General features: G+C 42.1%; 1 protein-coding gene across 2 annotated transcripts in view; it reads left to right on the top strand.

Moving 5' to 3' along the window:
- The window catches only part of RASGEF1B (RasGEF domain family member 1B), a 667,380-nt gene that overhangs the window by 147,049 nt on the left and 492,388 nt on the right, over window positions 1–27,943 (top strand). For both annotated transcript variants that reach the window (XM_069594460.1, XM_069594461.1), the window contains exon 2: window positions 3,127–3,174. In XM_069594460.1, coding sequence (XP_069450561.1) covers window positions 3,127–3,174 — 48 coding nt within the window. The remainder of the gene's footprint in view (window positions 1–3,126; window positions 3,175–27,943) is intronic.

The raw sequence follows: 27,943 nt of genomic DNA, 5'->3' as shown, positions 1-27,943 counted from the left end.
CTTAGAAAGCATCACTATGAACAAAGCTAGTGGAGGTGATGGAATTCCAGTTGAGCTGTTTCAAATCCTGAAAGATGATGCTGTGAAAGTGCTGCACTCAATATGCCAGCAAATTTGGAAAACTCAGCAGTGGCCACAGGACTGGAAAAGGTCAGTTTTCATTCCAATCCCAAAGAAAGGCAATGCCAAAGAATGCTCAAACTACCACACAATTGCACTCATCTCACATGCTAGTAAAGTAATGCTCAAAATTCTCCAAGCCAGGCTTCAGCAATACGTGAACCATGAACTTCCAGATGTTCAAGCTGGTTTTAGAAAAGGCAGAGGAACCAGAGATCAAATTGCCAACATCTGCTGGATCATGGAAAAAGCAAGAGAGTTCCAGAAAATCATCTATTTCTGCTTTATTGACTATGCCAAAGCCTTTGACTGTGTGGATCACAATAAACTGTGGAAAATTCTGAAAGTGATGGGAATACCAGATCGCCTAACCTGCCTCTTGAGAAATCTATATGCAGGCCAGGAAGCAACAGTTAGAACTGGACATGGAACAACAGACTGGTTCCAAATAGGAAAAGGAGTATGTCAAGGCTGTATATTGTCACCCTGCTTATTTAACTTCTATGCAGAGTACATCATGAGAAATGCTGGACTGGAAGAAACACAAGCTGGAATCAAGATTTCTGGGAGAAATATCAATAGCCTCAGATATGCAGATGACACCACCCTTATGGCAGAAAGTGAAGAGGAACTAAAAAGCCTCTTGATGAAAGTGAAAGAGAAGAGTGGAAAAGTTGGCTTAAAGCTCAACATTCAGAAAACGAAGATCATGGCATCCGGTCCCATCACTTCATGGGAAATAGATGGGGAAACAGTGGAAACAGTGTCAGACTTTATGTTTTGGGGCTCCAAAATTACTGCAGATGGTGATTGCAGCCATGAAATTAAAAGACTCTTACTCCTTGGAAGAAAAGTTATGACCAACCTAAATAGCATATTCAAAAGCAGAGACATTTCTTTGCCGACTAAGGACCGTCTAGTCAAGGGTATGGTTTTTCCAGTGGTCATGTATGGATGTGAGAGTTGGACTGTGAAGAAGGCTGAGTGCTGAAGAAGTGATGCTTTTGAACTGTGGTGTTGGAGAAGACTCTTGAGAGTCCCTTGGACTGCAAGGAGATCCAACCAGTCCATTCTGAAGGAGATCAGCCCTGGGATTTCTTTGGAAAGAATGATGCTAAAGCTGAAACTGCAGTACTTTGGCCACCTCATGCCAAGAGTTGACTCATTGGAAAAGACTCTGATGCTGGGAGGGATTGGGGGCAGTAGGAGAAGGGGATGACAGAGGATGAGATGGCTGGATGGCATCACGGACTCGATGGATGTGAGTCTGAGTGAACTCTGGGAGTTGGTGATGGACAGGGAGGCCTGGCGTGCTGCGATTCATGTGCTCGCAGAGTCGGACATGACTGAGCGACTGAACTGAACTAAGTGCTTTAAATGACCAAGAGTGGCAATTCTCACAGGAAATCTGAGAAGTCAAAACTCTCTCTTTGCTTCTTTTTTTACTAACATCTGCACTGATTGTGCAAGAGCCACGGTAACTAAAACTATTGATACTTTAGCGTGTATTAAGGCAGTAGCACCAAGCTGTACTGGTAGTCATTATAATTTCACCATTGTGCATCTGTATTGCAGGAGATAAAAATACCAGTTTCACTAAAAAATACCCTTGATGAAGTAGGACAAATTATTAGGTTGACTAGATTCAACCTTTGAAATTTTAGTATCATCTTCTTAATATTTTATGTGACATAATGGGATGCGTGCATAAAGCATTTCTACTGCATATAAACATTCAGTGACTGGAAGAAAAGCACTTCTGTGATTGAATTGTGAGCCAAACTCGCCTCTGTTTTCATAAAACACCATTTTAACTTCAAAGGATAAGTGATAGGTGAACTATGCTTATTCAGACTCATGTAGCTGGCAGACATGTTCACAAAAATAAGTCAAGTGAGCCTGTCACTTCAAGAAAAGCAACTGACAGTATTTGTTGCTCATAATAAAATTCAAAGCTTTCAAGTGAAAATTAGAGTTTTGGAAAACTTGTATCTGTTACTGTGAGCTTGATAGCTTACCAAGAGTTTATGATTTTTCTGGTGAGGGTGTGTGTGTGTGTGTGTGTGTGTGTGTGCACTCAGTTGTGTCCGACTGTTTACAACCCTATGGACTGTAGCCCGCCAGGCTCCTCTGTCCATGGGATTCTCCAGGAATAATACTGGAGTGGGTTGCCTTTTCCTACTCAAGGGGATCTTCCTGACCCAGGGACGTAACCTGAGTCTCTCATGTCTCCTGCATTGTCAGGTGGGTTCTTCACCACTAATGCCACCTGAGAAGTCCAATGTATTCATTATCTGAATGCTAAACATAGTAAACGTGAAAAATTCCCTACCAAAATATTCTTGATCAATGGTTGTTTTACCTTTCTTATTGCAAATAAGATTAGATAATCATGAACAAGCTGGAAAATTTAAAAAAAAAAACCTGTATAAGAACTAATTTTTTTTGAGAGCTTTGTTTCCATCTACTTAGAATTCATTTAAATCAGCAGAGATTAGAAGCTGTCCTATTGAAATGCTCTTGGAAACCTTGCCATAAATGTCCCCTTCTCTTCATTCTGCCTCTGTTTTATCTTTTTCTAATATTTATAGAGCCTCTTTTTCCTCTTTTCTCCTTCATTTTTCCTTTCCTCCTCTTTTACTCATTTCTCCTCCTTTTGCTTTGCCTTCTTATCCCTGGAAGTATTTCCTCATACGTTGCAACTTTCAGTTTCTGCCTGCATCCTCTAGGAGAGATGCTGAGTCGGTACATATGAGGCGGGCATTGACAAAATGTGGGTGCATCTTTGCCATCTCAGCTCCAGGACTTAAACAGCCTTCCATTCAATATGCAAAACTCCACACTGGAATCTTTGCTTGGCTTCTATTCTTAGATTTCTAGAGGCTGTGAAGGAAGGTCAAGGGAAGGGATTTTAACTGAAAATGTATACCTTCTAGAAGTCACTTCAGAATTAGTTCTACCATTATAGTGTGTTCTTTATAAATTTCTTTCTCTTTTTTCCTCTAGTCCACAAGTCACTCCCGAGTTGGCCTGAAAGCAAGCACCAAGCAAAAGGTATGTTTTGTCCTCTGCGTTGTTCCTTTCAAAAATGATTATTTTGGTGAGTGCTTATATATATTTTTCCTGTAAAGAGTGACTTGATTTTGGAAGGCAGGGGGTATACCCAGAAACAAAGTGTTTTTGATTTTCATTTACTTTGCCTCCATAATAGCAAAACTGAAATTGGAGAGAGATCCTTGAAATGAAATGGAATGAGAGGTAATCTAGATACCCAGTGACAGAAGCTCAGAATTCTCCATGGCTTACAAACAATTCTGAAACAATCCTGAAAGCAAGGTCAGAAGGTACACTCCCAGGTTCAGCTCTTATATTTTCTTAGCCCTTCACAGTGAAGGAATGTGTTCCTGTCTCCATCCACATTTTCTCTAAACTTTGTTCCCTCAGCATCTGCTATGCAGAATGACCCTCACCTATGACCTGTGCTGAATTGGCTAAATCATGAGCTCAGAGTCAGAAAGAATTGGGTTCAATTCCTGAATCTGTCATTTTATTACTTATGTGACCTTGGACATATTTGTATGAAGATAATTGTCTCGTAACATAGTATATTTTAACCATAAAATGAGATAATATATGTGAAAATACTGATAACCCAGTGCCTAGCACAAAATAGGTACACCATGATTTTTTAAATTATACAATATATCATTGATGTTTTCAATGTACAAAACAATAGAAAATTTGAAATTCCAAAATTTTAATCCTTGAATGCACACACATTGTGTTTAAATTATGCTCATTGCTGGTGACACATAGGGCAATGATGTAAACAGGTGTATTAGGATTTGGAGAAGTTTGTGCTAAAAAAATTATTCTTCTAGTGTAGACATTTGCGCTGTTTGGATAACTTGCCAAACCTCTCAGGATGATGGATATCTTAGCACAGAGGACCTTTCTTGATGTCAGTTGTTAGAGGAAAGAAACACCTGAGAGGTGTTTAAGCATATTAAAAGAGGTGACTTCTGAGAAAGCACTAAGGCCAGTGCCTGAGCAGATTGTAACTTTATTTAGTAGAGAAACATCATGTTGGCTGGGAAGAAGATGGGCAGACCTGGGCTCTAACCCAGGTTCAACACTTTCCAGAAAGTGATCACTGACCTCGATATGGCCAGTCCTGTGCTCCAGATAGGCGTGAGCACTTTACAAGGTCCAATTCATTTAATACGCTAGGCAGGTGTTCTTGTGTCCCTCAGGGTTGGTCAGGAGAGTAAATCACACCAATAATTTGAACAGAGAGAATTTGTCATGAACAACTGTTAATCTGTTATAAAGTTGTCAACTAGGTAATGGAAAGAATGAAAAGAGAAGTCTAAGGCAGTGATCCTTCAACCTTTTTGACACCAGGGACTGGTTTCATGGAAGACAGTTTTTCTGTGGGTTGAGGCGAGGGGGATGGTTTCGGGATGATTCAAGGGCATTGCATTCATTGTGTATGTTATGTGCATATTATTATTACATTGTGATATATAAGGAAATAATTGTATAACTCGCCAAAATGCACAATCAGCGGGAGCCCTGAGCTTGTTTCCCTGTGACTCGATGCTCCCATCTGGGGGTGATGGGAGACAGTGACACCCGAGGTGCCCAGATCCTTCGCATGCGCAGTTCACAGCAGGGCTCACGCTCCAGTGAGAATCTCATGCCGTCCCTGCTCAGGTGGTAATGTGAGTGATGGAGAGCATGTGTAAATAAATACACACGAGCTTCACTGACTTGCCCGCTGCTCACCTCCTGCTCTGCAGCCTGGCTCCTAGCAGACCACAGAGCAGTACCAGTCACTGGTCTAGGACTTGGGGACCCGTGCTCTAAGGTATAGGAAGCGGTACCAGCCCCAGGGCTGAGGGAACAAAGAAGAGAGTGAGGATTACTAAGACTTCTCACGCACTTAGAGGAAGGTCCATACACAGCTGAAATGCAGGCCTCTGAGGAGAGGGTGCTGGCAGCAGGCTCTGAGGCTGATACAAGAACTCTGCAGATGGGTTTCAGTGGTTCCACAGTAGAGAGGAAAAGGCGAGTTCCGTCTTGCTCCTCCATCTCTGTAGTCTTCGCTAGCGCCCCCTACCGATGGAGGTAAAAAGAAACCAGCTGACTGAGCAGGGATGTGGTCTGCAGTCCCAGCTTAACATCATAAACTGGTCACAGAAAGATGCATTTGGCCGTGAGAGACTGGCATACTTACTAGTTCCGTTTTGTAGATGAGGAAACCGAGACACAAGTGTGTTACGCTGTGTTTCCCCAGTGCTATAGTCTGAATGTCTGCATCCTCCCTCCAAATTGAAATCCTAGCCTTCAAAAGGGATGTTATTAGGAGGTGGGGCGTTTGGGAGGTGCTCAAGTCCCTGAGGGCGGGGCTCTCATGAGTGGAATTAATACTTTTTTTTTTTAATTTTTATTTTTACTTTATTTTACTTTACAATACTGTATTGGTTTTGCCATACATTGACGCGAATCAAGACACAGTGGGAAGTCTGCAACCCTCACCTGAGCACACTGATACCCTGATCTCGGGCTTCCAGCCTCCAGAACTGTGAGAGAAAAAAAAAATGCTGCTGGCTAGAAGCCACCCAGTCTGTGGCATTTTGTTATAGCAGCTTGAATGGACTAAGACACCCATCTAGGAATTTAAACCTAGACAGCCTGGCTCCAAAGTGCATGCTTTTTAACCTCTTGAATAAGTGAGTCAACACTTATTCTAAACATGGGTCAAAACACTTCTCTAAAGCTTACTTTTAAAATCTGTAAAGTGAGGATGACAGTTTCTAACATGTAAAGTTAAATAAACTTTGAAAATGATGAGCCTGTCCTATTTCCTGGCACATGGTCGATTCCTAACAATACTAGCTCTTACTATGTGTAGCATTTTTCTTGCTTCGAGTCTAAAGGACTATTCATTTGACCTCAGTGAATTTGTATGTAGTTTTGAAAGTATTGCCTTTGCCTTGGTTGATCCCATCTCGAATGGGTTGTTTATCTCTCTGGCTTAGCATAGTTGGGTGTTTACATTGGAAAGTGAGCACCAGAGAGAATTTAGTGCTGGAGCTTGACCAGTGGAGGCTTAATTGATGATGTCCTTAAAATCAGAGTTTATCAGGGGCTGCATCAGAGTGCCAAGTTGGTCTTTCACTTTGAATTTTAAGTAATGGGGGAAATCACTGATTACATTCATTCATTCTTTAAAGGAATAATTATTTATTGGGTGCTTAATTGCAGCAGACGCTGTGCTAGGCATGAGGGTGTTAGAAACAGATGGATGGACCCTGACCTGAAGATTGTTTCTTCCAGTCCAGTGAGGGTTGTGGTGTAAAATTCATCAGCTCATTTTCCCTCGCTTCTCCAGGTGTGCATGTATGTATATATGTTTTTTTTTTAAACATAGATTTAAAGCCATTGGGCTTCCCTGGGGGCCCAGATGGTAAAGAATCTGCCTGCAATGTGGGAGACCCAGGTTCAATCCCTGGGTTGGAAAGATCCCCTAGAGAAGGGAATGTCTACCCACTCTAGTATTCTTGCCTGGAGAATCCCATGGACAGAGGAGCCTGGCAGGCTTCAGTCCATAGGGTGAAAAAGAGTCAGACATGACTGAGTGACTAAGTACTTAATGCTGTCATGTGGGGAAAATCTCTATTGGACCTACTATGGAGTTAACCAGTATCTAAGGGAGATTGTATGGGGGTAGATGTGTGAGGGGAAAGCCTTTCCTGAAGGATGGGGTCACTCATTAACCAGGGAAGAGGCAAGTCTTAGACTAGACTCAGGGAATGAGTGGGCAGGGCTGGGAGGCAGCAGCCCTGGGGAGCTCTGGGATTCCTGGTGGTGGATCACAAGATGTTATGTGCAGGGGTATGAGAGTTTATAGCTCCGACGTGCATACCGCGATACTCTAAGGGCCTCTAGAGTATTCTCTAGAGTGGAAAAGAGAGTCTGGGACTGGCAGGGCCTTGTTGTGTTGCTGTTTAGCCACTCAGTCTTGTCTGACTCTTTGAGACCCCATGGACTATAGCACACGAGTCTCCTCTCTCCTTCACCATCTCCTGGGGCTTGCTCAAACTCATGTCTGTTGAGTCAGTGATGCTATCCAACCATCTCATCCTTTGTCTTCTCCTTCTCCTCCTGCCTTCAATCTTGCCCAGCATCAGGGTTTTTTTTTTTTTTTTTTTGTTTTTTTTTTTTTTTTTGTTTTTTGCAATGAATCAGCTCTTCGAGTTAGGTGGCCAAAGTATTGGAGCTTCAGCTGCAACATCAGTCCTTCCAGTGAATATTTAGGGTTGATTTCCTTTAGGATTGACTGGTTTGATCTGGCAACCCACTGCAGTATTCTTGCCTGGAGAACCCCATGGACAGTGTGAGAAGGCAGGGCTTTAGAGCCCTGGAAGTAGCTGACTGGTGGGATCAGGATCCTCTGCTGTACAAATCAGGCTGTTTTTATTCTTTATTTCCCCTCTATGTTTTATTTTCTTTTTGCTTCAAAGTGCCAAATATCTTGGTATCCCTAAGAGAACTAAGGGCAGAGCTTTATCTGTGTTCTTTGACCAGAACTTGAAGGGAGAGTTGGCCTTGGAGACTAGCATGGTAGCTGCGTCATTCAGGATGCTCACGAGAGGACCCCAAGGTTGAAGCCTTGTATTTAAGGTCGTACTACGTCTTGTTGCTCTTTCTAGAAATTCTGGTGAGAACTAAGGTTAGTTTATATTGAGATATACTTTGTAGGACATGGTAATATCCAAACCTCTTGTTGACCCCCCTCAGCTCAAGGGAATTTATTTTAGATGAAAATAAATAGAGGGAATAGACAGGGAGATGAATATTCTGTCACCCCAATGCAGAACCTCAGTGAGCTATGCTGGAATAAATAAATTCTGTCTCCTTCCCACAAGACTTTCTGCTCCCCCAGTATATTTTCAAGATTATTAACAATGTTAATGGTAAAAATAAGATGTAATCAGTGTTCTGGTTGCTTTGCAAACATTCAGTGGTAGCACTGTTTTCCTTCGATTTTAATCAAAAAGAAAATTGAATTGCCAGAGCCTACTGTTAACAGTGTGGTTTAAATATTCTCAGTCTCCGGCCTGAACATTTCTATGACATTTAGTGATCTCGAGTTTACTATATCCTTGCTTTTATCAAAGCCATCTCTTCAGATCTTAAAAATAAATTCACAGTAAGTTACATTTGAATTATTTGGCTTAAAGTGTAATCTCTCCTAAGTGTATTTGCATTTTAATAGATGACAGAGCTAATGAAATCGAGTCGAAGGGGTGGAATTTCTGGCATTAGCAAACAGAGAACAATTTTTAGTTGGTAGAAAGATCTTATCCTTGTTCCTAGAATTATATCATTTACATATAAGATTTATTCAGAAGAAAACATTAACTGGCTAGATGACCTAGGTCACGGATGTTTATAGTTGGTAGGGAGTCAGTATTCCAGTTGGGAGCATGGAGGCCAGGTGGGGCTTGTCTGTTCAGCCCATGATTATCTCTTCCTTCCACACCACCCCCATCCAATCCGCTTATTTTTAAAATTAATTAATTAGTTAATTTGGCTATACCAGGGCTTAGTTGCAACACTGGGAATCTCTGATCTTTAGTTCTGGCATGTGGAATCTAGTTCCCTGACCAGGGATTGAACCCAGGCACCCTGCATTGGGAGCACAGACCGTTAGGAGCACTTAGCCACTGGACCACCCAAGGTAGTCCTCAGCCTCCTTCTTAATGAGTGTAATTTCCCTCTTTTCCATAGAACCATAAGCTTTCCTCCAAGCGCAAACAGATTTTCTTAATATTTGTGCCTTTTTTCTCTATCCTCCTCTCTTTGGCACCAAGTATGTGAGAGCTTCCTAAATGTTGATATGCATGTTGAAAAACACCCCAGGCCCCATTTATACCTGAGCAATCCATGGGGGCTTCCTTAATGACTCAGATGGTAGAGAATCTGCCTGCAGTGCAGGAGACCTGGGTTTGATCCCTGGGTTGGGAAGATCTCCTGGAGATGGGAATGGCTACCCTCTCCAGTATTCTTGTCTGGAGAATTCCACGGACAGAGGAGCCTGGCGGGCTACAGTTCATGGGGTTGCAGAGTCGGACACGACTGAGCAACTTTCATATACATACATTGTGGATGTTCATTCTCTGGGTTTGGACAAATAACTGACATGCATGCACCATTGCAGTTTCACTTAGAATAGTTTCACGGCCCCCAGAGCCCTCTCTGCTTTATCTATTCGTGTCTCCACCCCCAACCTCTGGCAGCCACTGATCTTTTTCGTCTCCATTGTTTTACCTTTTCCAGAATAAAATAAAGTTGGAATAATAGAACCTTTCCACGTTGGCTTCTTTCACTTAGTGATTTAACGTTCTTCTGTCTTTTCATGGTGTGATAGCTCATTTCCTTTTAGCACTGAACGATATTTCATTGTCTGGATGAACCACAGTTTGTTTATCCATTCACCTACTGAATGGATAAAACTTGATTGCTGCCAAGTTTTGGCAATTGTGAATAAAGCTGCTATAAGCATCCATGTGCACATTTCTGGGTGGACAGAAGTTTTCATCTCCTTTGGGAAAATACCAAGGAGTACAATTGCCGCGTCAATTTTTCTTTATAATTTTCTTCTCACAAATGACTGTGAGCCTTTGCTCGATTGTCCTCCAGTGTCTGCTCCAGCTTGTGTATTTTCCCAGGCATGTTTCCTCTTCTTGGCTGGGTCTTTCCTGTGCTGAGGGTCTGCCATCCCCAGGAATGATCTGTGCCCCGCTTGGAGGAATGTAAGGAAAGAGAGAAACCTTATCCAGCAATAGTACAGGGAAGTTTTTAGTTGTAGCAGCTAGATTTGGGCAAGTTAGGAAGAAGAGGCCATAAGCTGAGTTTATAGCACCCGAGAGTTAAATTCTGTCTGCCCATGCAATCCTTCCTGGCGTTGGAAAGAGTCATTTAGGCCTTTTACATCGCTGTGAGCATCTGAACGCTGAATCTAGCTTAAGGGAAATTAAAAGTCACTGCTTTCTGCTAGTGACAATTCCCCCTGAAGGTCCTGACAGGAGATGGAAGGGAAATCAGGCTCCCTGAAGTGGAGTCCATATCATCCTTCATCCATGTTAAGCTTCTGTGGTCCTGCGAGATGCCCGGTGGCTTTCTGAAAGACGCAGCCAGAATAGAAAATGACAAGACCAGCAAGATGAATTTAAAAGAGATGGAGGCCATCCCCACAGACTCACAACAATAGAGATTTTAGGTGAGCCCACTATTTTTTTTCCTCAGAAAAACAAACCACACCTCATTAGCATTTTTATATTTCAGTTGTTTTAAAAATACTATTTTATTTTTCTGGAAAGAGGGAAATTTTTGAGACAAATATTGTTCAAAGGACCAAAGGCTATGTATCAGCTGCACTGACACTAAGTTTTACAGTCATCTCGTTTCTGAATTTTAGTCATAAAAGACACAAAAGGACACACTGGGCATTTCAGCAATGTAGGTCAAAGTCTATTGCCATGCGCTCCAGGGGACTGGCTGTCCAGTGCCTTTTCTCCTCTTGGACTTGTATTATATTGAATAGTATTTGGCAAATATGAGCTTTGGGCTGAGGCTTTGGGAGAATATCATGGATTTTTAATGTGACGGTATTTGTGAAGTGGGTACTGGAGTCATTTCACTTTCCACTTAATCCTTTTCTTTCCCCTCCCCGTGGTGATCAGTAGCCTGTCTTATCCAACCTGTGGTCCTCCATGTCTCATGCCCCTACCGCCCAGGTCAAGGGTCCCCTTCAGTCTTATCTTCTTTCCTCTAACTCCAGTATCCTGAGACATTCCTGAGGTAGAATGAATGCTCAGACCTGCTTTGGTTACAGCCTAGCATCTCAAACTCAAAAGAGTCAGCTCCAAGGAGGGTGTAGGCCAGTGGTTTTAAGAATCCCTTTCATCAAAGAGCAAATGTATTCTTACAAATCCTGTGGGAGGTGAGGCCTGAGCAGGATTGCTCAAAGCCCATCAGCCGTGTATTTCTGGAGCAAAGGAAGAATAATAATGCCTCCGAGCATAGCTGTCCTTGTTAAATATTACATATGGTCACGGCCCAACTGCCCCGTGTTTCTTTGAGTTCTGGTATGTCTCTTCAAGCTGGTCCTCTAATGGGCTTTTCTGGCCTGTGAGATACACCCAGTGTTTTGGAATGGCAGTCATTCTACAAGGGGAACCAATGAACTTAAATCTAATAAGAGATAGAGTTCCATGTGTTGTTGGTTATCCATTTTAAATGTAGCAGTGTGTATATGAACTTCCCAAAGAGCTAGCTATCTCTTCCCCCTGGCAACCATGAGTTCCTTTTTTAAGTCTATGAGTCTCTTTCTGTTTTGTAAATAAGTTCATTTGTATCATTTCTTTTTAGATTCCATTTGTGCCAGCCTAGATGGGAAGGGGGTTTTGGGGGAGAATGGATACATGTATCTGTATGACTGAGTCCCTTCACTGTTCACCTGAAACTGTTACAACATTGTTAATTGGCTATACCCCAATATACAATGTTTGTGGTATTACAAAAAAAAAATTAAATAAATTTAAAAAAGAGATAGAGACTAGGGGAGGTTTTTCTGGAACAGGACGTGAAGGATCACTAAAGCAATCAGAATGCAATGCAGCTGCTTCTTTTCACGGAAGGAAATGTTAGCTCTGAAAAATTCGTTGACACTTCAACTCAGAAAAGTTGGTTAAATACCCTTGTGTCAGGTTGTTCTGAAGTCAAAACTTTGATTTCTACCGCTTCCTGTCTGAGTGGCCTTTTCATTTAGCCTCACTGAAACAAAGAAGGTGTTTTATTTGCATAAAATAAAATCTTCCATGCTTCAGAAAAGCTCTAGAAAGGATTTCAGAAGGAAAGAATGAAAATGTATCTTTTTTCTCCCTTTTCTTTTTCTTTAAAAAATTGGAATATGGTTGATTGACAATGTTGTATTAGTTTCGGGTGTACAGCAACGTGAATCAATTCTATGTATTCATGTGTATCCACTTTTTTAGAGTCTTTTCCCATGTAGGCCATTACAGAGTATTGGGTGGAAGGCCCTGTGCTGTATAGTAGGTCCTTATTAGTGTATGTGTCACTCTCAGTCTTTCAATTTATCCCTCCCTGGTAACTAGAGTTTGTTTTCTACCTCTGTGGCTCTCCTGCTGCCTTCTAAATAAGTCATCTCCCTTTTCTCATACCCAAGATGATTCTGCAGAGATTGGGAATTCACAACGCAGTCATGTTTTGTTTTGCCCATTTGAGTGATTTTTATCAAATACTGTGCCAGTATTGTAAAATGTGAGTATTTTCATATCAATATCTGGGTTTGTGCTTGTCCTGAAAAATTGAAATATCTAGCACCTTAATGTCGATAGCCAAATGACAATGATCTACCATAGCTAAGGGACTGCTGCCCCCTTTGAACAAGACAAGTCATCTTCAGTTCAGCATTTGCCTCACCCCACCCTATCTGCATCTTCCTAACACCCTCCAACGGATGCCTTTCACAGCTTTCCTGGCCTTGAGAGGCATTTGAGGTTTTGACCTCTAGATATTATGCTACTTCTTTCTTGAGGAGTTCTCAATCGTTCTATAGATATTTTAGCTGAGATCAATCCTGGACTGTCTTGCAAACACACTCTGTTTAGCAAATTCATTATTAGGGTTCAGGTTTTCTTAGCAACACGTTAAGCTTCAGTGAAGAGTTACTTAAAACATTCTTTGGTTTAAACTTATTTTCTTCTAACTTATTAATGATATTTAAGACTTTTTTGGTTAAAGATAATTCTGTTTTGTAACTCTTCCATTTTCTATCAGACACTTGATGTACAAAACAGCAGTTCTGCATTCTATTTAAGCTTAAAATAATTTTCCTTGAAAATGACACAAAGGACAGAATTCTAAAACATGAATATGCTAGCTTCCTATGTAATGACATTACTTCAAGTCCAGACATTATTCCAGACACAAATTTGACAAACAGAAATATTCTTAGATATCAATAACTTGATCACAAAATAGTCAAGATAGGGATTAAACAATAAAGAGAAACAGGATGGTCCAGAAAAGGAGGGAGTAGCAAGGAAAACCTGAACATTAAAATGCAGATGATGGGATTCTGGAAGGTTGCTGCCTGAACCAGTGGATCCAGAAACACAGCATCACTGTCATGATCTGGTCCAGATCCGGAATGAAGTGAGTGAGGCACAATATTTAAGAGGGTAAGAGAGAAACTTAGTAATTATAACAAACACTAACATTTTTAAATGGTGATGCACTATTTTAGAAATCAAAATGAGTGCACAGAAAGCCATGGTGGATAAAATGGTCTTGTTGGCCAATAGGCTGACATTTGGCCGGCATGTGGGGGTTACTTACCCAATGCCAGGTATGGTACTAAGTACTCTTCATACTTTAAAAATAATTAATATAACATATTAATTATGTTACTTACCCAATGCCAGGTATGGTGCTCATCACTTTCATGCTTAAAAAAAATTTAATATACAGAACAGCTTCATGAGATAAATTCTCTTATTTCCTATCTTTCTCCACATTTTATAGCGAAGAAAACTGAGGCTTAAAGATACTGAATAACTTGCTAGGTTAGAGCTACTAACTGAGAGGGCTGGGATCCAGGCCACATGAGTGTCACAAGTGCCCGTGTTCATGGTACTGTCCACTTCTGCGGAGATGGCTCAGCCCCCGGGTCATCACATTCTGCGATGCTAATATGCTTCCACTATCCTGGCATTCCTCCTGGGTCAAGGATAGGTTCATGACCTCAGAGCAGTCATGTGTATATATAGAGGGAGAATCTGGAAACACACACACACAGAATCCTAAGGATCATGAGGACAAGACAGTGAATAGATACCTGCTATTGGTAGAGGCAAGGACACAGAGGAGGAGGCAGCTTCTCCATATGGTTCAAGCCCTGAATGGAGAGCAAGGGAACCCTGCAGCCAAAGGGAACCCACATAACTTACCCTAGCGCCATAGTGGAATGGTGCTCTAATCTCTGGGTTTTCTGGCTTCTTTATTGTGTGTTCCTCCCCATCCTTCTCTACACATCCTCACCGTAATAGCTTGAAGAAGTCACTACAACCCGAAACAGCCCAATGGGCCCTCATTCCCAGTTTCACACTCTTCACCTCCAGTCCAAATTGTCTGGTCTTCCTATCCTTCCACATCGAAAAGGATGGAATGATAACAACCTTTTACGCATTAGTAATTACTTATTGGGCTTCCCTGGTGGCTCAGCAGTAAAGAATCTGCCTGCCAAGCCAGAGACACGGGTTTGATCCCTGGGTCAGGAAGATTCCCTGAAGAAGAAAATGGCAACCTACTCCAGTATTCTTGCCTGGGAAGTCCCATGGACAGAGGAGTCTGGTGGTCTCCAGTCCACAGGGTCACAAAGAGTTGGACATGACTTAGTAACTAACCATCACCACCACCACCACCACCAACAACAATCATTTATTATGCTTTATGTACGTGGAGAAAATTTGCAACTATGCCTCAGATGCTTTAGAATGTCTGTTTTTAGAGTAGGTGAGTGGTTTATTTTACACATTTGCATCATTTGAACTTGTTGCAGTGGTCAATCAGTGAAGTCAAATTTATTTGACTTTCATGTATAAATTCTAAATAAAAAATCTTTAAAAAAGGTTTCCTTTATGGTAGTTTAAACCTTCTCTAGGCCAGCTACTTGTTTTTCTATATAATTTTTCATGTGTTTTCATGTGTTCATGAATTTTTAATTCATTCACATATTGATTTATTCCATACTTGCTTATTGAGTCTCACTCTCAACCAGGTCTTTTCTAGGCACTGAAATAAGGCAGTGAACAAGAAAGACCATGGAGCTCACATTCTAGTGGGGAATATCGTCAGTAATACATCAAGTTCAGTTCAATTCAGTTCAGTTCAGTTGCTCAGTCATGTCCGACTCTTTGCGACCCCATGAATTGCAGCACGCCAGGCCTCCCTGTCCATCACCAACTCCTGGAGTTCACTCAAACTCATGTCCATCGTGTCAGTGATGCCATCCAGCCATCTCATCCTCTGTCATCCCCTTCTCCTCCTGCCCCCAATCCCTCCCAGCATCAGAGACTTTTCCAATGAGTCAACTCTTCACATGAGGTGGCCAGAGTACTGGAGTTTCAGCTTTAGCATCATTCCTTCCAAAGAACACCCAGGCCTGATCTCCTTTAGAATGAACTGGTTGGATCTCCTTAGAGTCTAAGGGCCCTCAAGAGTCTTCTCCAACACCACAGTTCAAAAGCGTCAATTCTTCGGTGCTCAGCTTTCTTCACAGTCCAACTCTCACATCCATACATGACCACTGGAAAAACCATAGCCTTGACTAGATGGACCTTTGTTGGCGAAGTAATGTCTCTGCTTTTCAACCTAGGTTGGTCATAACTTTCCTTCCAAGGAGTAAGCATCTTTTAATTTCATGGCTGCAGTCACCATCTGCAGTGATTTTGAAGCCCCCAAAAATAAAGTCTGACACTGTTTCTACTTTTTCCCCATCTATTTCCCATGAAGTAATGGGACCAGATGCCATGACCTTCATTTTCTGAATGTTGAGCTTTAAGCCAACATTTTCACTCTCCTCTTTCATTTTCATCAAGAGGTTTTTTAGTTCCTCTTTACTTTCTGCCATAAGGGTGATATCATGTGCATATCTGAGGTTATTGATATTTCTCCTGGCAGTCTTGATTCCAGCTTGTGCTTCTTCCAGCCCAGCGTTTCTCATAATGTACTCTGCAAAGAAGTTAAATAAGCAGGGTGACAATATACAGCCTTGACGTACTCTTTTTCCTATTTGGAACCAGTCTGTTGTTACATGTCCAGTTCTAACTCTTGCTTCCTGACCTGCGTATAGGTTTCTCAAGAGGCAGGTCAGGTGGTCTAGCATTCCCATCTCTTTCAGAATTTTCCAGTTTATTGTGATCCACACAGTCAAAGACTTTAGGATAGTCAATAAAGCAGAAATAGATGTTTTTCTGGAACTCTCTTGCTTTTTCACCATATACTAAGAAGAGAAAGAGAGCAGGATACAGAGATGGAAAGTGTTAGGAAGTTCTGATTTATAGTCAAAGAGGGCCTCTTTGAAGGGCAGTTGTATGAGCATCTGCCTGAACGAAATAAGGGAGAGAACCTTGTAAATATCTGGTGAGATGCATTTCAGAATGTAATTCGTAATGTTTATGCAGTAGTTTGGGTTTTAGTTTAAAATCAGAGTCAATCATATCAGCAGTACTTATTGAGCATGTACTAGCTGCTTGGTGAGTGAGGTGGGCTACTGGATAACAGGGAAATACAAGACCTGACCTTGGTCACGTCATTTACAACTTCCATGGGAGTTGAGCACAGCACACGTAAAAATATCAAGTGGTAAAACAGTACAGAGTTATTTAGTGCTAAATTGTGTGATGACACAGAGTCTAGGTTTTGGGAATCTCTTTTGGGTCTTACATATTCAGAAGTGAAAGTCTAATTCTGCTGGATTCAAACATTTTTGAGGACAAGGAAGCAGACTGCAACCAGAGGGAGGAAAAAGTTCTCTGTGGGACTTTAGTTCTCACTCCTGTGGGGATTTCCTTCTCTTGGAGGTTATTTATGTTTAGACAAGTGAAAAGTGTTAGTCGCTCAGTCGTGTCTTACTCTTTGTGACCCCAGAGACTGTAGCCACCCATCTCCTCTGTCCACAGGATTTCCCAGGCAAGAATACTGGAGTGGGTTGCCATTCCTTTCTCCAGAGGATCTTCCTGATCCAAGGATTGAACCTGGGTCTCCTGCATTGCAGGGAGATTCTTTACCATCTGAGCCACCAGGGAAAAGGCAACGTATTTAGAAACACAGTTCTAATTGGGGATAGCAAACTCTGTTGAGAATCCAGACAATGGATTTACTTTCTATGGGATGCCAAGCACTTAGCATCCTTTGAACTGTGTTGCTATAGGATGGTGGCAAGGGTAGCAAATGCCTTCTTTTCCTGCTTCTCCTTCCCATCGCTCCCCTGTGCTATGAAGTGGGAGTTGCCACTGTGGTTTAGACTTATAATCAAACTTGAGACTCTCCATTTCCTAGCACAGAACTCTCAATAATGGTTCCTATTTTGGTCTTTCAGTAAATGGTTTGTGACTGAAATACCAACATGCTAACAGTATTTGGGCTAGAGGAATTATGACATTTTGGGTATTTTCTGTCTTCCACAAATCTTAATTGCTCATAACACAGTTTCTGATTGTTCTTTAGTTTTGGAGTCTATTACCATTGAAATTTTTAAAAAGGAAAAATTACTGTAATAATTCAAACACATCATTGGATTCATTACGTTAATGAGTGCTTGTTCAGCTTGCACAATAGACTTTTCTCTGCTAAATTTAAATTTTTTGCTGCAAAGACTCATGCTTCAACAAACTTTTTCTTTTATTTTGATCATGATTATCCTTGCAAGCATTAATTATAATACCTAGTGTTCACACTATGATTTTCACCCAAAGTGATAGAAACACATTTTTAAATTCAGTAACCCCTTATTAAAGCTCAAGCCTAGACAGTAGATACTTACATTTTATAGAAAAGCCTGGAGGTCAGGTGATGATAACAGCAACATACCAGATACATTTTTCTTTGATCTGATTGGAAATAAGCTTTTTTTTTTTTTTCCTGTAAAGCTGCCTAGTCCCTTCCCAAAGCTGTTTCTAAGGATGCTAGTGAGAAGCTTTTCTGAAATAAATAACATTTAAGTGCTGCTACAAACCTGAGTTGGAAGGCTCTCTCTGTGGTTTTGATTTATAATTTCATTAGCTGCACAATCAAAGACTAGATTCCCCCTCGTTTTGTTCTCCAGTGTTAGAATTCCAGGCAGCGATCTCGACGTGCCGCTTCTCACGTGGAGAGCCTTTGATCGTTTCAGATCTTTGTGGCGGTGTTTAGTATGCCGTGTGCTCTGTCCCTCTGCCTGCGTGTGCCTTCCTTGCCCTTCCTCTCTCTGCTCCCTGTGATGGGGATGAACCTGGCAGACTGGCTTGATTCCCCAGCTCCTTCTTGTCATTTGATCTCTGGTGGCTCAGATGGTAAGAATCTGCCTGCAGTGCAGGAGACCTGGGTTCCATCCCTGGGTCATGAAGCTCCCCTGGAGACGGGAATGTTAACCCACTCCAGTATTCTTGCCTGGACAATCCCATGGACAAAGGAGCCTGGCGGGCTGCAGTCCATGGGGTCTCAAAGAGTCAAACACGACTGAGCGATTAACACTCTCACACAGGGCTCTGCCAATGGGGGTACCTGGAGGTTGGAAGAGGGCAGGGCACCGGCTCCTCCAGGCCGCCGCAGCTGCAGCCTCCTTCCTTGACCCCTCTCGCCTCAGGCTGGTCCTGGCTTCCTGCTGCTGCCCGTCTCTGGGCTGCCTCACTTTCCTATTTGTTTTCTCAGCAGCTCTTCTGTTGCCTGTGCCACCACTTCTCTGTTAATGAAGTCCCTGTTCCGGGTTTGTAAAGTGGTTTCTGATTTTCTAGTTTAACCATGATTGATACAGATACCAGTTCTCAGGGATGATTGCCAACAGAATGAACTGTTATTGTCTTTGTGACAATTCTCAGAAAATAAAAGTTTATAAAATTTACTTCACTTTGGACCTCCAAGAGGAAGAGAAGAGGGGAAAACTGAGAAAATAGCTTTATCATTTTGTTGGCACGTACTTCTGAGCTGATGAATTATTGTACATACTTCCGTCAAATGAGTCAAATTAATTACATCGACCTGTGAGTTTCTTTGTTGTTCCTCTGTATTTGTAACACTTTCTAGTTATTGAAGAATATAAAGTATGCTGGGGTTTCCCAGGTGGCTCAGTGGTAAAGAACCTGCCTGCTAAAGCAGGAGACGCAGGAAACGTGGGTTCAATCCCTGGGTCGGGAAGATCCCCCCTGGAGAAAAGAAATGGTAACTCTCTCCAGTATTCTTTCCCGGAAAATCCCATGGACAGAGGAATCTGCAGGCTGTAGTCCAGGAGGTCACAAAGAGTGGGACACGACTGGACCGCTACACATGCATACACACGTACATAAAGTATGCTGCAGAAATACATTAATTGAAATATTTAAAAGTTTGTACCTATTGTACAACATGGGGAATATAGTCAATATTTTGTAGTGACTGTAAATGTAAAGTAATCTTTAAAACTGCATAGAAATTTGAAAAATTTAGAATAAGTTTATACCTAAAAGCCCAGTGTCTTTGTCTTTATTTGAGGCAGACACACTTCTTAGTAGTATTACTTTAAGAAACAATGAGAAATAAGTTTCTGTGATTTTTCTGAGACAGGAAAATTGTTCATCTGGATGAGTGACCAGTGTTAATAAGTAAGGGGCTAGTATGTAGTGTCTTCTACATCTCTTTAACCACATGACCTGCAGCAGTGGGGAAACCACTAGCCTAGGAATCATAAAACATAGATCTTATCTTAGGTTGGGTTCCTGAGAAACAGGGCTGTGCAAATAATTTATTGAGTGGAGTATAGTAGGAGGTGAGAAGACAGAACAACGCAGGGAAGAAGATAAGCAAAGAGTTGTTTTAGCTGAAATCTAATCTGATCACATGGCGAAGTTGGGAGCATGAATGACACCAAAGAGAAGTCCCACCTTTTTAAAAAATGTTTGTGTATTTTATATTGGAGTATAGCCAATTAACAATGTTGTAAGAGTTTCAGGTGCACAGCAGAGCTACTTAGCTATACATATACATGTATCCATTCTCCCCCAATTTCCCCTCCCATCCAGGTAGCCACGTGACGTTGATCATAGTTCCCTGTGCTATACAGTAGGTCCTTGTTGGTTATCCATTTCAAATACAGGCGTGTGTACATGTCCATCTCAAACTTCTGAGAAGTCCTGTCTTGACACAGGAAAGCTGGGCTCTAGTCACCCTTCATTAGTCAGTTATTCACTGCAGGAGCCTGAGAGTAGGCTAGAGGTACATACCCTCCCAGGCGTTTATGTCGGAGGAGGGCAATCTCTGGACAAAGGTGTAGCTGTGAGCTCTTAGCAGCAACACCTACAGCAGCTGAGAGATGGAGAGACTGACCTGAGGTGTGTGTGTGCGTGAGGAGGCACCCACAGCATCTACCATCAATACCAGTATACAGAGTACCCTCCCCTCCTCCTTGTACAAGCCCTTTAGCACTGGACAAGACACATAACCTCTCCAAGCTGCAGCCTCCTTGCCTGTCTAAAATGAAAAAGACCTGGAATTGGTAATAACGACCACCCTATCGCTTTCCTTATTACTCATACGTGTGCTCTTTCTTTATTTGAAAGAAATCAAGTGCTGTAGAAGTGTGTTATTTCCCTGGGTAGCTGGTCTATAAGGGGAGGGGGCAGTGCAAGATTTGTAAAGGTAACTTGAAAACTTCAGCCTAAACATGATCATGGTCTTCCCTTGGGTTCCTGAAAACATAGTCTGAAACAGAGAGGTTCTTTATTTTGGAGGTGACCCTAGCAGTCAGGACTGGAGGAGTGGAGGGTGAAACAGGGACGAAGGAACAGCCAGTAGACAGCTTTGCTGCTGGAGTCCCTGCAAGGCCTCAGGCTGAGCTCAGTTCCACATTGGAGCAAGCTGCCATCCGCAGGAAGCCAGTCAACCCCTGCGTGCCACTGCTCACACCCAGTGCCAGAAGCGTCCTGTCTGGTGTGCAGGCTCTTGGCACTACTCAGACCCACCAATGCTCCTCATCAATTCCATTGTCACTGTTCTTCAAAGGCTAGGCTGACCCCTGCCTTGAAGAAAAGATTTCACAGTGCAGCGAGCCACAGTGCTCCTCACTGCGGTGGGTTCTGCAGTCACAGTTGCTACTGTTCATCTCTCTTCTCTGCTATGCCCTGCAGGCTTCCCTCACCCTCAGCCAGGAGGTTGTTGAATCAGGTGATCCAGCCTCTCGGGGTCTGAGACTGGGTGGGTTGACTTCCTGCCTGTTCCCTGTGATCAGTGGGTACCAAATACCAAGAGACGCCTCAGAGGATCACTCAAGATCCAGACCTTCTCCTCGTTTGCTTTTCCACTGTGTAGCAGTTGCCCTGTCTCCTCAGATTATCAGTAGTTTCTCTGCCAATGCATTGAGAGATGTTCCATGCTTTGACCGTGGTCTGTAGCATGAAGAGTCTGAGTGGTTAAGTCGAGTGGCAGCTTCAGCCGAAGTGTCCTATGAGAAATGCCCTCTAAGAACCGGGACCTCTATTCTAGCAAAGCTTAAAGCTGTGGAAACAAGCAATCTGAGTCAAGCAATGGTGATGATGAGAGGAGCCAACCAATGCATGTACCCCTTGTGCCCAGACATTGGTTTTCTGGCTTTGGGGGACCCAGCGCCATGTAACGGTTATTGCTTCAATGCACAGAATGTATCTTAGAGAACAGCCTCCTAACTCTGTAGGTTGCAGGCATGAGTGGTGCCACATGCTGTGCTGTGCTGTCACTGTCAGGCCGGACTCTTTGCGACCCACCAGACTGTAGCCTACCAGGCTCGTCTCTGCCCATGAGATTTTTCAGGCAGGAATGCTGGAGTGGTTACCATTTCCTTCTCCAGGGGATCTTCCTGACCCAGAGAACAAACCCATGTCTCCTGTGTCTCCTGCATTGCAGGCAGATATTTTATCTGCTGAGCCACTGGGGACGCCCATAGCTGAGCCAGTATGTTGTTGTTTAGCCACTAAGCAGAGTCCAACTTTTTGCTATCCCATGGACTGCATGCCAGGCTCCTGTATCCTCCACAATCTCTTGGAGTTTGCTCAAACTCATTCCATTGAGTCAGTGATGCCATCCAACCATCTCATCCTCTGTCGTCCCCTTCTCCTGCCTTTAATCTTTCCCAGCATCAGGCTCTTTTCCAGTGAGTCAGCTCTTTGCATCAGAGGGCCAAAGTATCAGCTTCAGCATCCTTCCATTGAATAGTCAGGGTTTATTTCCTTTGGGATTGACTGGTTTGATCTTCTTGCAGTCCAAGGGACTCTCAAAAGTCTTCTCCAACACCTTCAATTCTTCAAAACCTTCAATTCTTTGATGCTCAGCCTTCCTTATGGTCCAGCTCTCACATCCATACATGATTACTGGGAAAACCATAACTTTGACTATATGGACCTTTGTCTGCAAAGTGATGTCTCTGCTTTTTAACACGCTATCTAGGTTTGTCATAGCTTTCTTTCTAAGGAGCAAGAGTCTTTTAATTTCATGGCTGCAGCTGATATGAGGCCATTCGAATGTCCTGTTAGGCAGGGTCCTTCTGGGTGATGTGATATGTGATAGCAGCAGTGGATCCTGGGGTTGTTCATCTACTATTCATCTTCTCTGGAAGAGGTGGTTACTATAAGGTGTGTTTAACTGACGTGAATCTCCATGTCACCCATGGCTGAAATCATAGGCGAGCCCCAGAGAATGTCATTCGGGCCCCATGTGTGTCTACTGAAGTTGCTCTCACGGATCTTTGGTGAGATTCCTTGTTGTGTGTGGTGCTGGACTAAGGACATGTACCCAGGAAATGCTTAGACATTAGTTCTGCCTTCTTTGATCTTCTATCCCATTTACATATCAAGAAAATAGCAGATAACTCTCATGTGCCAACAGGTAACTTTCAAATATGAAAAAACAGCAGGTAACTCTCTATGTGAGAGAGGCAAATATGAGTCAAGTTTCTATTCTTTGGAAACTTACCACCTATCACAAGGAATATGTATATAAAGAGTGAACTATATTTTGTGATAGATGTTTTAAATATAGGGAGCACCTAAAAGAGAGTAATTAATCCTTTCTGAAAAGGCTTCATTGAGGAGATGATATTTAAGTGGACCATTAAATGGTAATATAAGTTTTAAAAATAGAACTTGGGGGATTTCCCTTGTGGTCCAGTGGTAAAGAATCCACCTTGCAATGCAGGGGACCATGGGTTCAATCCCTGGTCAGGGAACTAAGATCCCACATGCAGGGGAGCAACTCAGCCCGCACACTCCAACTAGAGAATGTGAGCACCACAATGAAAGATCTCACATGTCGTGCGATTATCCCATGTGCCACAACTAAGACACGACGCAGGCAAACAAATATTTTTAAAAAACAGAAAAAAAAAAAAGCCCTTGATTGCGAGGGCAGGCTGGGTAGAGAAAACAGCATCAGCAGAGGCACTGAGATGTGAAGGACCATGACAAGCCCAGGGATGATGGGAGGTTTAGGGTCCAAGCAGAGTGTGTGTGTTGCTGGGTAGGGTGGAGAATGAGAGAGGATAGAATTTGAGGAGGAAGAGAAGGCTGAAGCAGGTCACATTGAAAGGCCCTTTATTATATTTAAGGAATCTGGACAGGATAGGTATCTCCAATATAGACATGTGTATAAACTATGTCGTCAGCATAATGGAAATGGTACATGCATGCATGCTGAGTCGCTTCAGTCCTGTCCGACCTTTGATCCTCAAACTAGTTATCTGTGTTGGGTGAGAGGAGCAGAGTGGGGAGGGAAAGAGAGAGGAGGGAACACGCCTGTGAGTGGAGGTGGGGTGGGGAGCAGGGCACAGGGGCCTGGCAGAATTACCTAGAGATTTCTTCACACCACCCACGGCTCTTATGCCAGGAGCAGAAATGCTAATGACGCCCCCTAGTGGAAGAGGTTAGCTGATGCGCGAACCTAAGTCACGACAGACTGTCGCGTCTTCTGGAGGTGATGTCGAGAAACGAGCTTCAGAATCCCTGATTCAACCTTTGCTCTTGCCTTCTCTTTCTGATAAATTCTGGAAGAATCCTTTTCAATTTCTTTTCCTTCATGATATCATAAAATTGCTAATTCCTGTATTTGTATATTGTAGCCGTTAGCGTTTATAATGAATTCTAACTAATGATAACATGATCAAAATGATGAATGTGACTGCTGAAAGTCTTAGGCTCAGATGGTAGACAGTTCAGGACAGATGTCCCCACTTCTTTCATGTTTTAGCAATGGAGAAGGGGTGAGAGGGAGGAGGTTTCATGTATGTTTATTATGATGCTCTGTCATGAAGGCATCCCCAGTGCTGAGTCACTTTTAAACACCTCCAGTTATGGGTGAATAATAATGACATGAGAAAGAAAGATGACTGCAGAGGGCTTTGTATTTTGGTAATTTGTGATCCATAATGGTGGTTGAGGGGGAGAGATTAATTATTTACTACCAAATCTTTTAAATAACATGTTTAGTACAATTGTATAGCTTAGTTCCAGTAATGAGAAAGGCTTTTATTTCCCTCTGGTATTTTAGAAATATTTAAGTTGTAAAAATAAAGGGTACAGGGTTAGCTATATTGTAATTTCATCCAATTTTTTAAACTTTGTTGTTTAGTTGCTCAGTTGTGTCTGACTCTTTTCAACCCCATGGACTGCAGCGTGGCAGGCTTCCCTGTCCTTCACCAACTCCCGGAGCTTGCTCAAACTCATGTCCATTGAGTTGATGATGTCATCTAATCATCTCATCCTCTGTTGTCCCGTTCTCCTCCTGCATTCAATCTTTCCATGCGTCAGGGTCTTTTCCAGTGAGTCAGTTCTTCACATTAGATAGCCAAAGTATTGGAGCTTCAGATTCAGCATCAGTCCTTCCAATGAATATCCAGGACTGATTTCCTTTAGGATGGACTGGTTGGATCTCCTTGGAGTTCAAGGGACTCTCAAGAGTCTTCTCCAACACCACAGTTCAAAAGCATCAATTCTTCAGTGCTCACCTTTCTTCGCAGTCCAACTCGAACATCCATACATGACTACTAGAAAAACTATAGCTTTGACTAGATGGACCTTTGTTGGCGAATTAATATCTCTGCTTTTTAATATGTTGTCTAGGTTGGTCATAGCTTTTCTTCCAAGGAGCAAGTGTCTTTTAATTTCATGACTACAGTTACCATCTGCAGTGATTTTGGAGCCCAAGAAAATAAAGTCTCTCACTGTTTCCATTGTTTCCCCATCTATTTCCCATGAAGTGATGGGACCAGATGCCATGATCTTCTTTTTTCGAATGTTGAGTTTTAAGCCAGCGTTTTCACTCTCCTCTTTGACTTTTATCAAGGGTCTCTTTAGTTCCTGGTCACTTTCTACAATAAGGGTGATATCATCTGCGTATCTGAGATTATTGATATTTCTCCCAGCAATCTTGATTCCAGCCTGTGCTTCCTCCAGCCCAGCGTTTCTCATGATGTACTCTGCATAGAAGTTAAATAAGCAGGGTGACAATATACAGCCTTGACAGATTCCTTTTCCTATTTGGAACCAGTCTGATATTCCATGTCCAGTTTTAACTGTTGCTTCTTGACCTGCATACAGATTTCTCAGGTGGCAGGTCAGGTAGTCTGGTATTTCCATCTCTTTAAGAATTTTCTGCAGTTTGTTGTGATCTGCACAGTCAAAGGCTTTGGCATAATCAATAAGGCAGAAATAGATGTTTTTCTGGAATTTTCTTGCTTTTTCTGGAGAAAGAGAAAAAGAAATAGAAAAAACACACATATATAAGTGATGTTATATATATGTAAGTGATTATATATATATGTATATGTAAATGATGCTATGTATGTAAGTGATGCCATAAATATATGTGTATGTATAATAGTAGTCATTTCCTCCCTCACTGAATGTCATGCCATTCTCCAGAGGCAATGAACTGTTCCTAAGTCTTTATTTGTTCTATGACTTCCTGTTTTATGAAGCTAGAAATTTTAGTCTCAGGCCCTATCTTCCAAATTCCTGTATCCTTTTGCTACAGTTATTTCACAGTTTTTGGCATTGTTTTTATTTTATTTTTTTTTCTTTTTTTTAAATTTTTTATTATTTTTTTTAATTTTAAAATCTTTAATTCTTACATGCGTTCCCAAACATGACCCCCCCTCCCACCTCCCTCCCCACAACATCTCTCTGGGTCATCCCCATGCACCAGCCCCAAGCATGCTGCACCCTACGTCAGACATGGACTGGCGATTCAATTCTTACATGATAGTATACATGTTAGAATTCCCAGTCTCCCAAATCATCCCACCCTCTCCCTCTCCCTCTGAGTCCAAAAGTCCGTTATACACATCTGTGTCTTTTTTCCTGTCTTGCATACAGGGTCGTCATTGCCATCTTCCTAAATTCCATATATATGTGTTAGTATACTGTATTGGTGTTTTTCGTTCTGGCTTACTTCACTCTGTATAATTGGCTCCAGTTTCATCCATCTCATCAGAACTGATTCAAATGAATTCTTTTTAACGGCTGAGTAATACTCCATTGTGTATATGTACCACAGCTTTCTTATCCATTCATCTGCTGATGGACATCTAGGTTGTTTCCATGTCCTGGCTATTATAAACAGTGCTGCGATGAACATTGGGGTACATGTGTCTCTTTCAGTTCTGGTTTCCTCAGTGTGTATGCCCAGCAGGGGGATTGCTGGGTCATAAGGTAGTTCTATTTGCAATTTTTTAAGGAATCTCCACACTGTTCTCCATAGTGGCTGTACTAGTTTGCATTCCCACCAACAGTGTAGGAGGGTTCCCTTTTCTCCACACCCTCTCCAGCATTTATTGCTTGCAGATTTTTGGATCGCAGCCATTCTGACTGGTGTGAAGTGGTACCTCATTGTGGTTTTGATTTGCATTTCTCTAATAATGAGTGATGTTGAGCATCTTTTCATGTGTTTGTTAGCCATCCGTATGTCTTCTTTGGAGAAATGTCTTGGCATTGTTTTTAATACTTTAACTAGGTAAACATTATTTTTATCTGAGCCAAGTAGTAGGCGATAATTACATTTATTTTAATTTTTCCTGAAATTAATCATCGCTTTCTTGATTGTTTCTATCTGCTGCACTGCCTTCAAATCTCTGGCCCAACTCAATTGGTCACATCCCCTTCAGCTTTGTGAGATGTCTTTCTTATTTTTCTCACAGTCAAACCTAGCAAACGATCGATATCATATCCCATCCTCCTTTTTATTTTTATTTTTTGAGACATCTTCTGTAGCCCTCAGTACTCTGATCTGTCCTAGGCTGGTGGCTTCATTTTTTTTTTTTTTAAGATTTTTTTTGGATGTGAATCATTTATAAAGTCTTTATTGAATTTTTTACAATCTTGTTTCTGTTTTATGTTCTGGTGTTTTGGCCATGAGACATGAGGGATCTTAGCTCCACGCCCAGGGGTCAAACCTGAGCCCCGTGCACTGGATGAGTGAGCCTTAGCCGCTGGGCCACCAGGGAAGTCCTGATTCCTGCTGCAGATCTGTTGTCCTTTGCCCAGTTCAGTTTGTTTCTCTTGCTTGTGTCTTTTCGCTTCATGTCATTTTCTTCCTTAGTTAATTTCTTCCTCCTCCTCAGCTTCCTGGGAAGCCATGGGAGGTAAATTTCCTGAGACTTTACATATCTGAAGAAGAGTGTTTATTCTGTTTTTATGCTTCATTGATGGTTTGGTTGAATCTATGATCATTGGTGGCAGATTATTTTCTTTCAGGATTTTGGAGCTGTTCCTACACTGACTTCTAGGTCATAATGCTGTTTTTGAGCAGAGTGATGCTTTTCTTATTTCTGAGCTTTTGGCCTGTGACCACTTTCTCCTTGCTGGAACACTTTGAGATCTCTTTGTGTTTGGTACACTCAGCTTTTACACTGCTACCCTCAATATGAATTCCTTTTCATTCATTTTTGCTGTCTTTTAAGTGAGAAATTTCTGTCCTTCAGTGCTGGTGTGTGAGCTCCTTAAGCATGTGTGTGCTAAGTCACTTAAGTTGTATC

The sequence above is a fragment of the Ovis canadensis genome, chromosome 6 (genome assembly GCF_042477335.2).
Source record: "Ovis canadensis isolate MfBH-ARS-UI-01 breed Bighorn chromosome 6, ARS-UI_OviCan_v2, whole genome shotgun sequence".
Lineage (NCBI taxonomy): Eukaryota > Metazoa > Chordata > Mammalia > Artiodactyla > Bovidae > Ovis > Ovis canadensis.
This window is presented reverse-complemented; position numbering and strand designations above follow the sequence as displayed.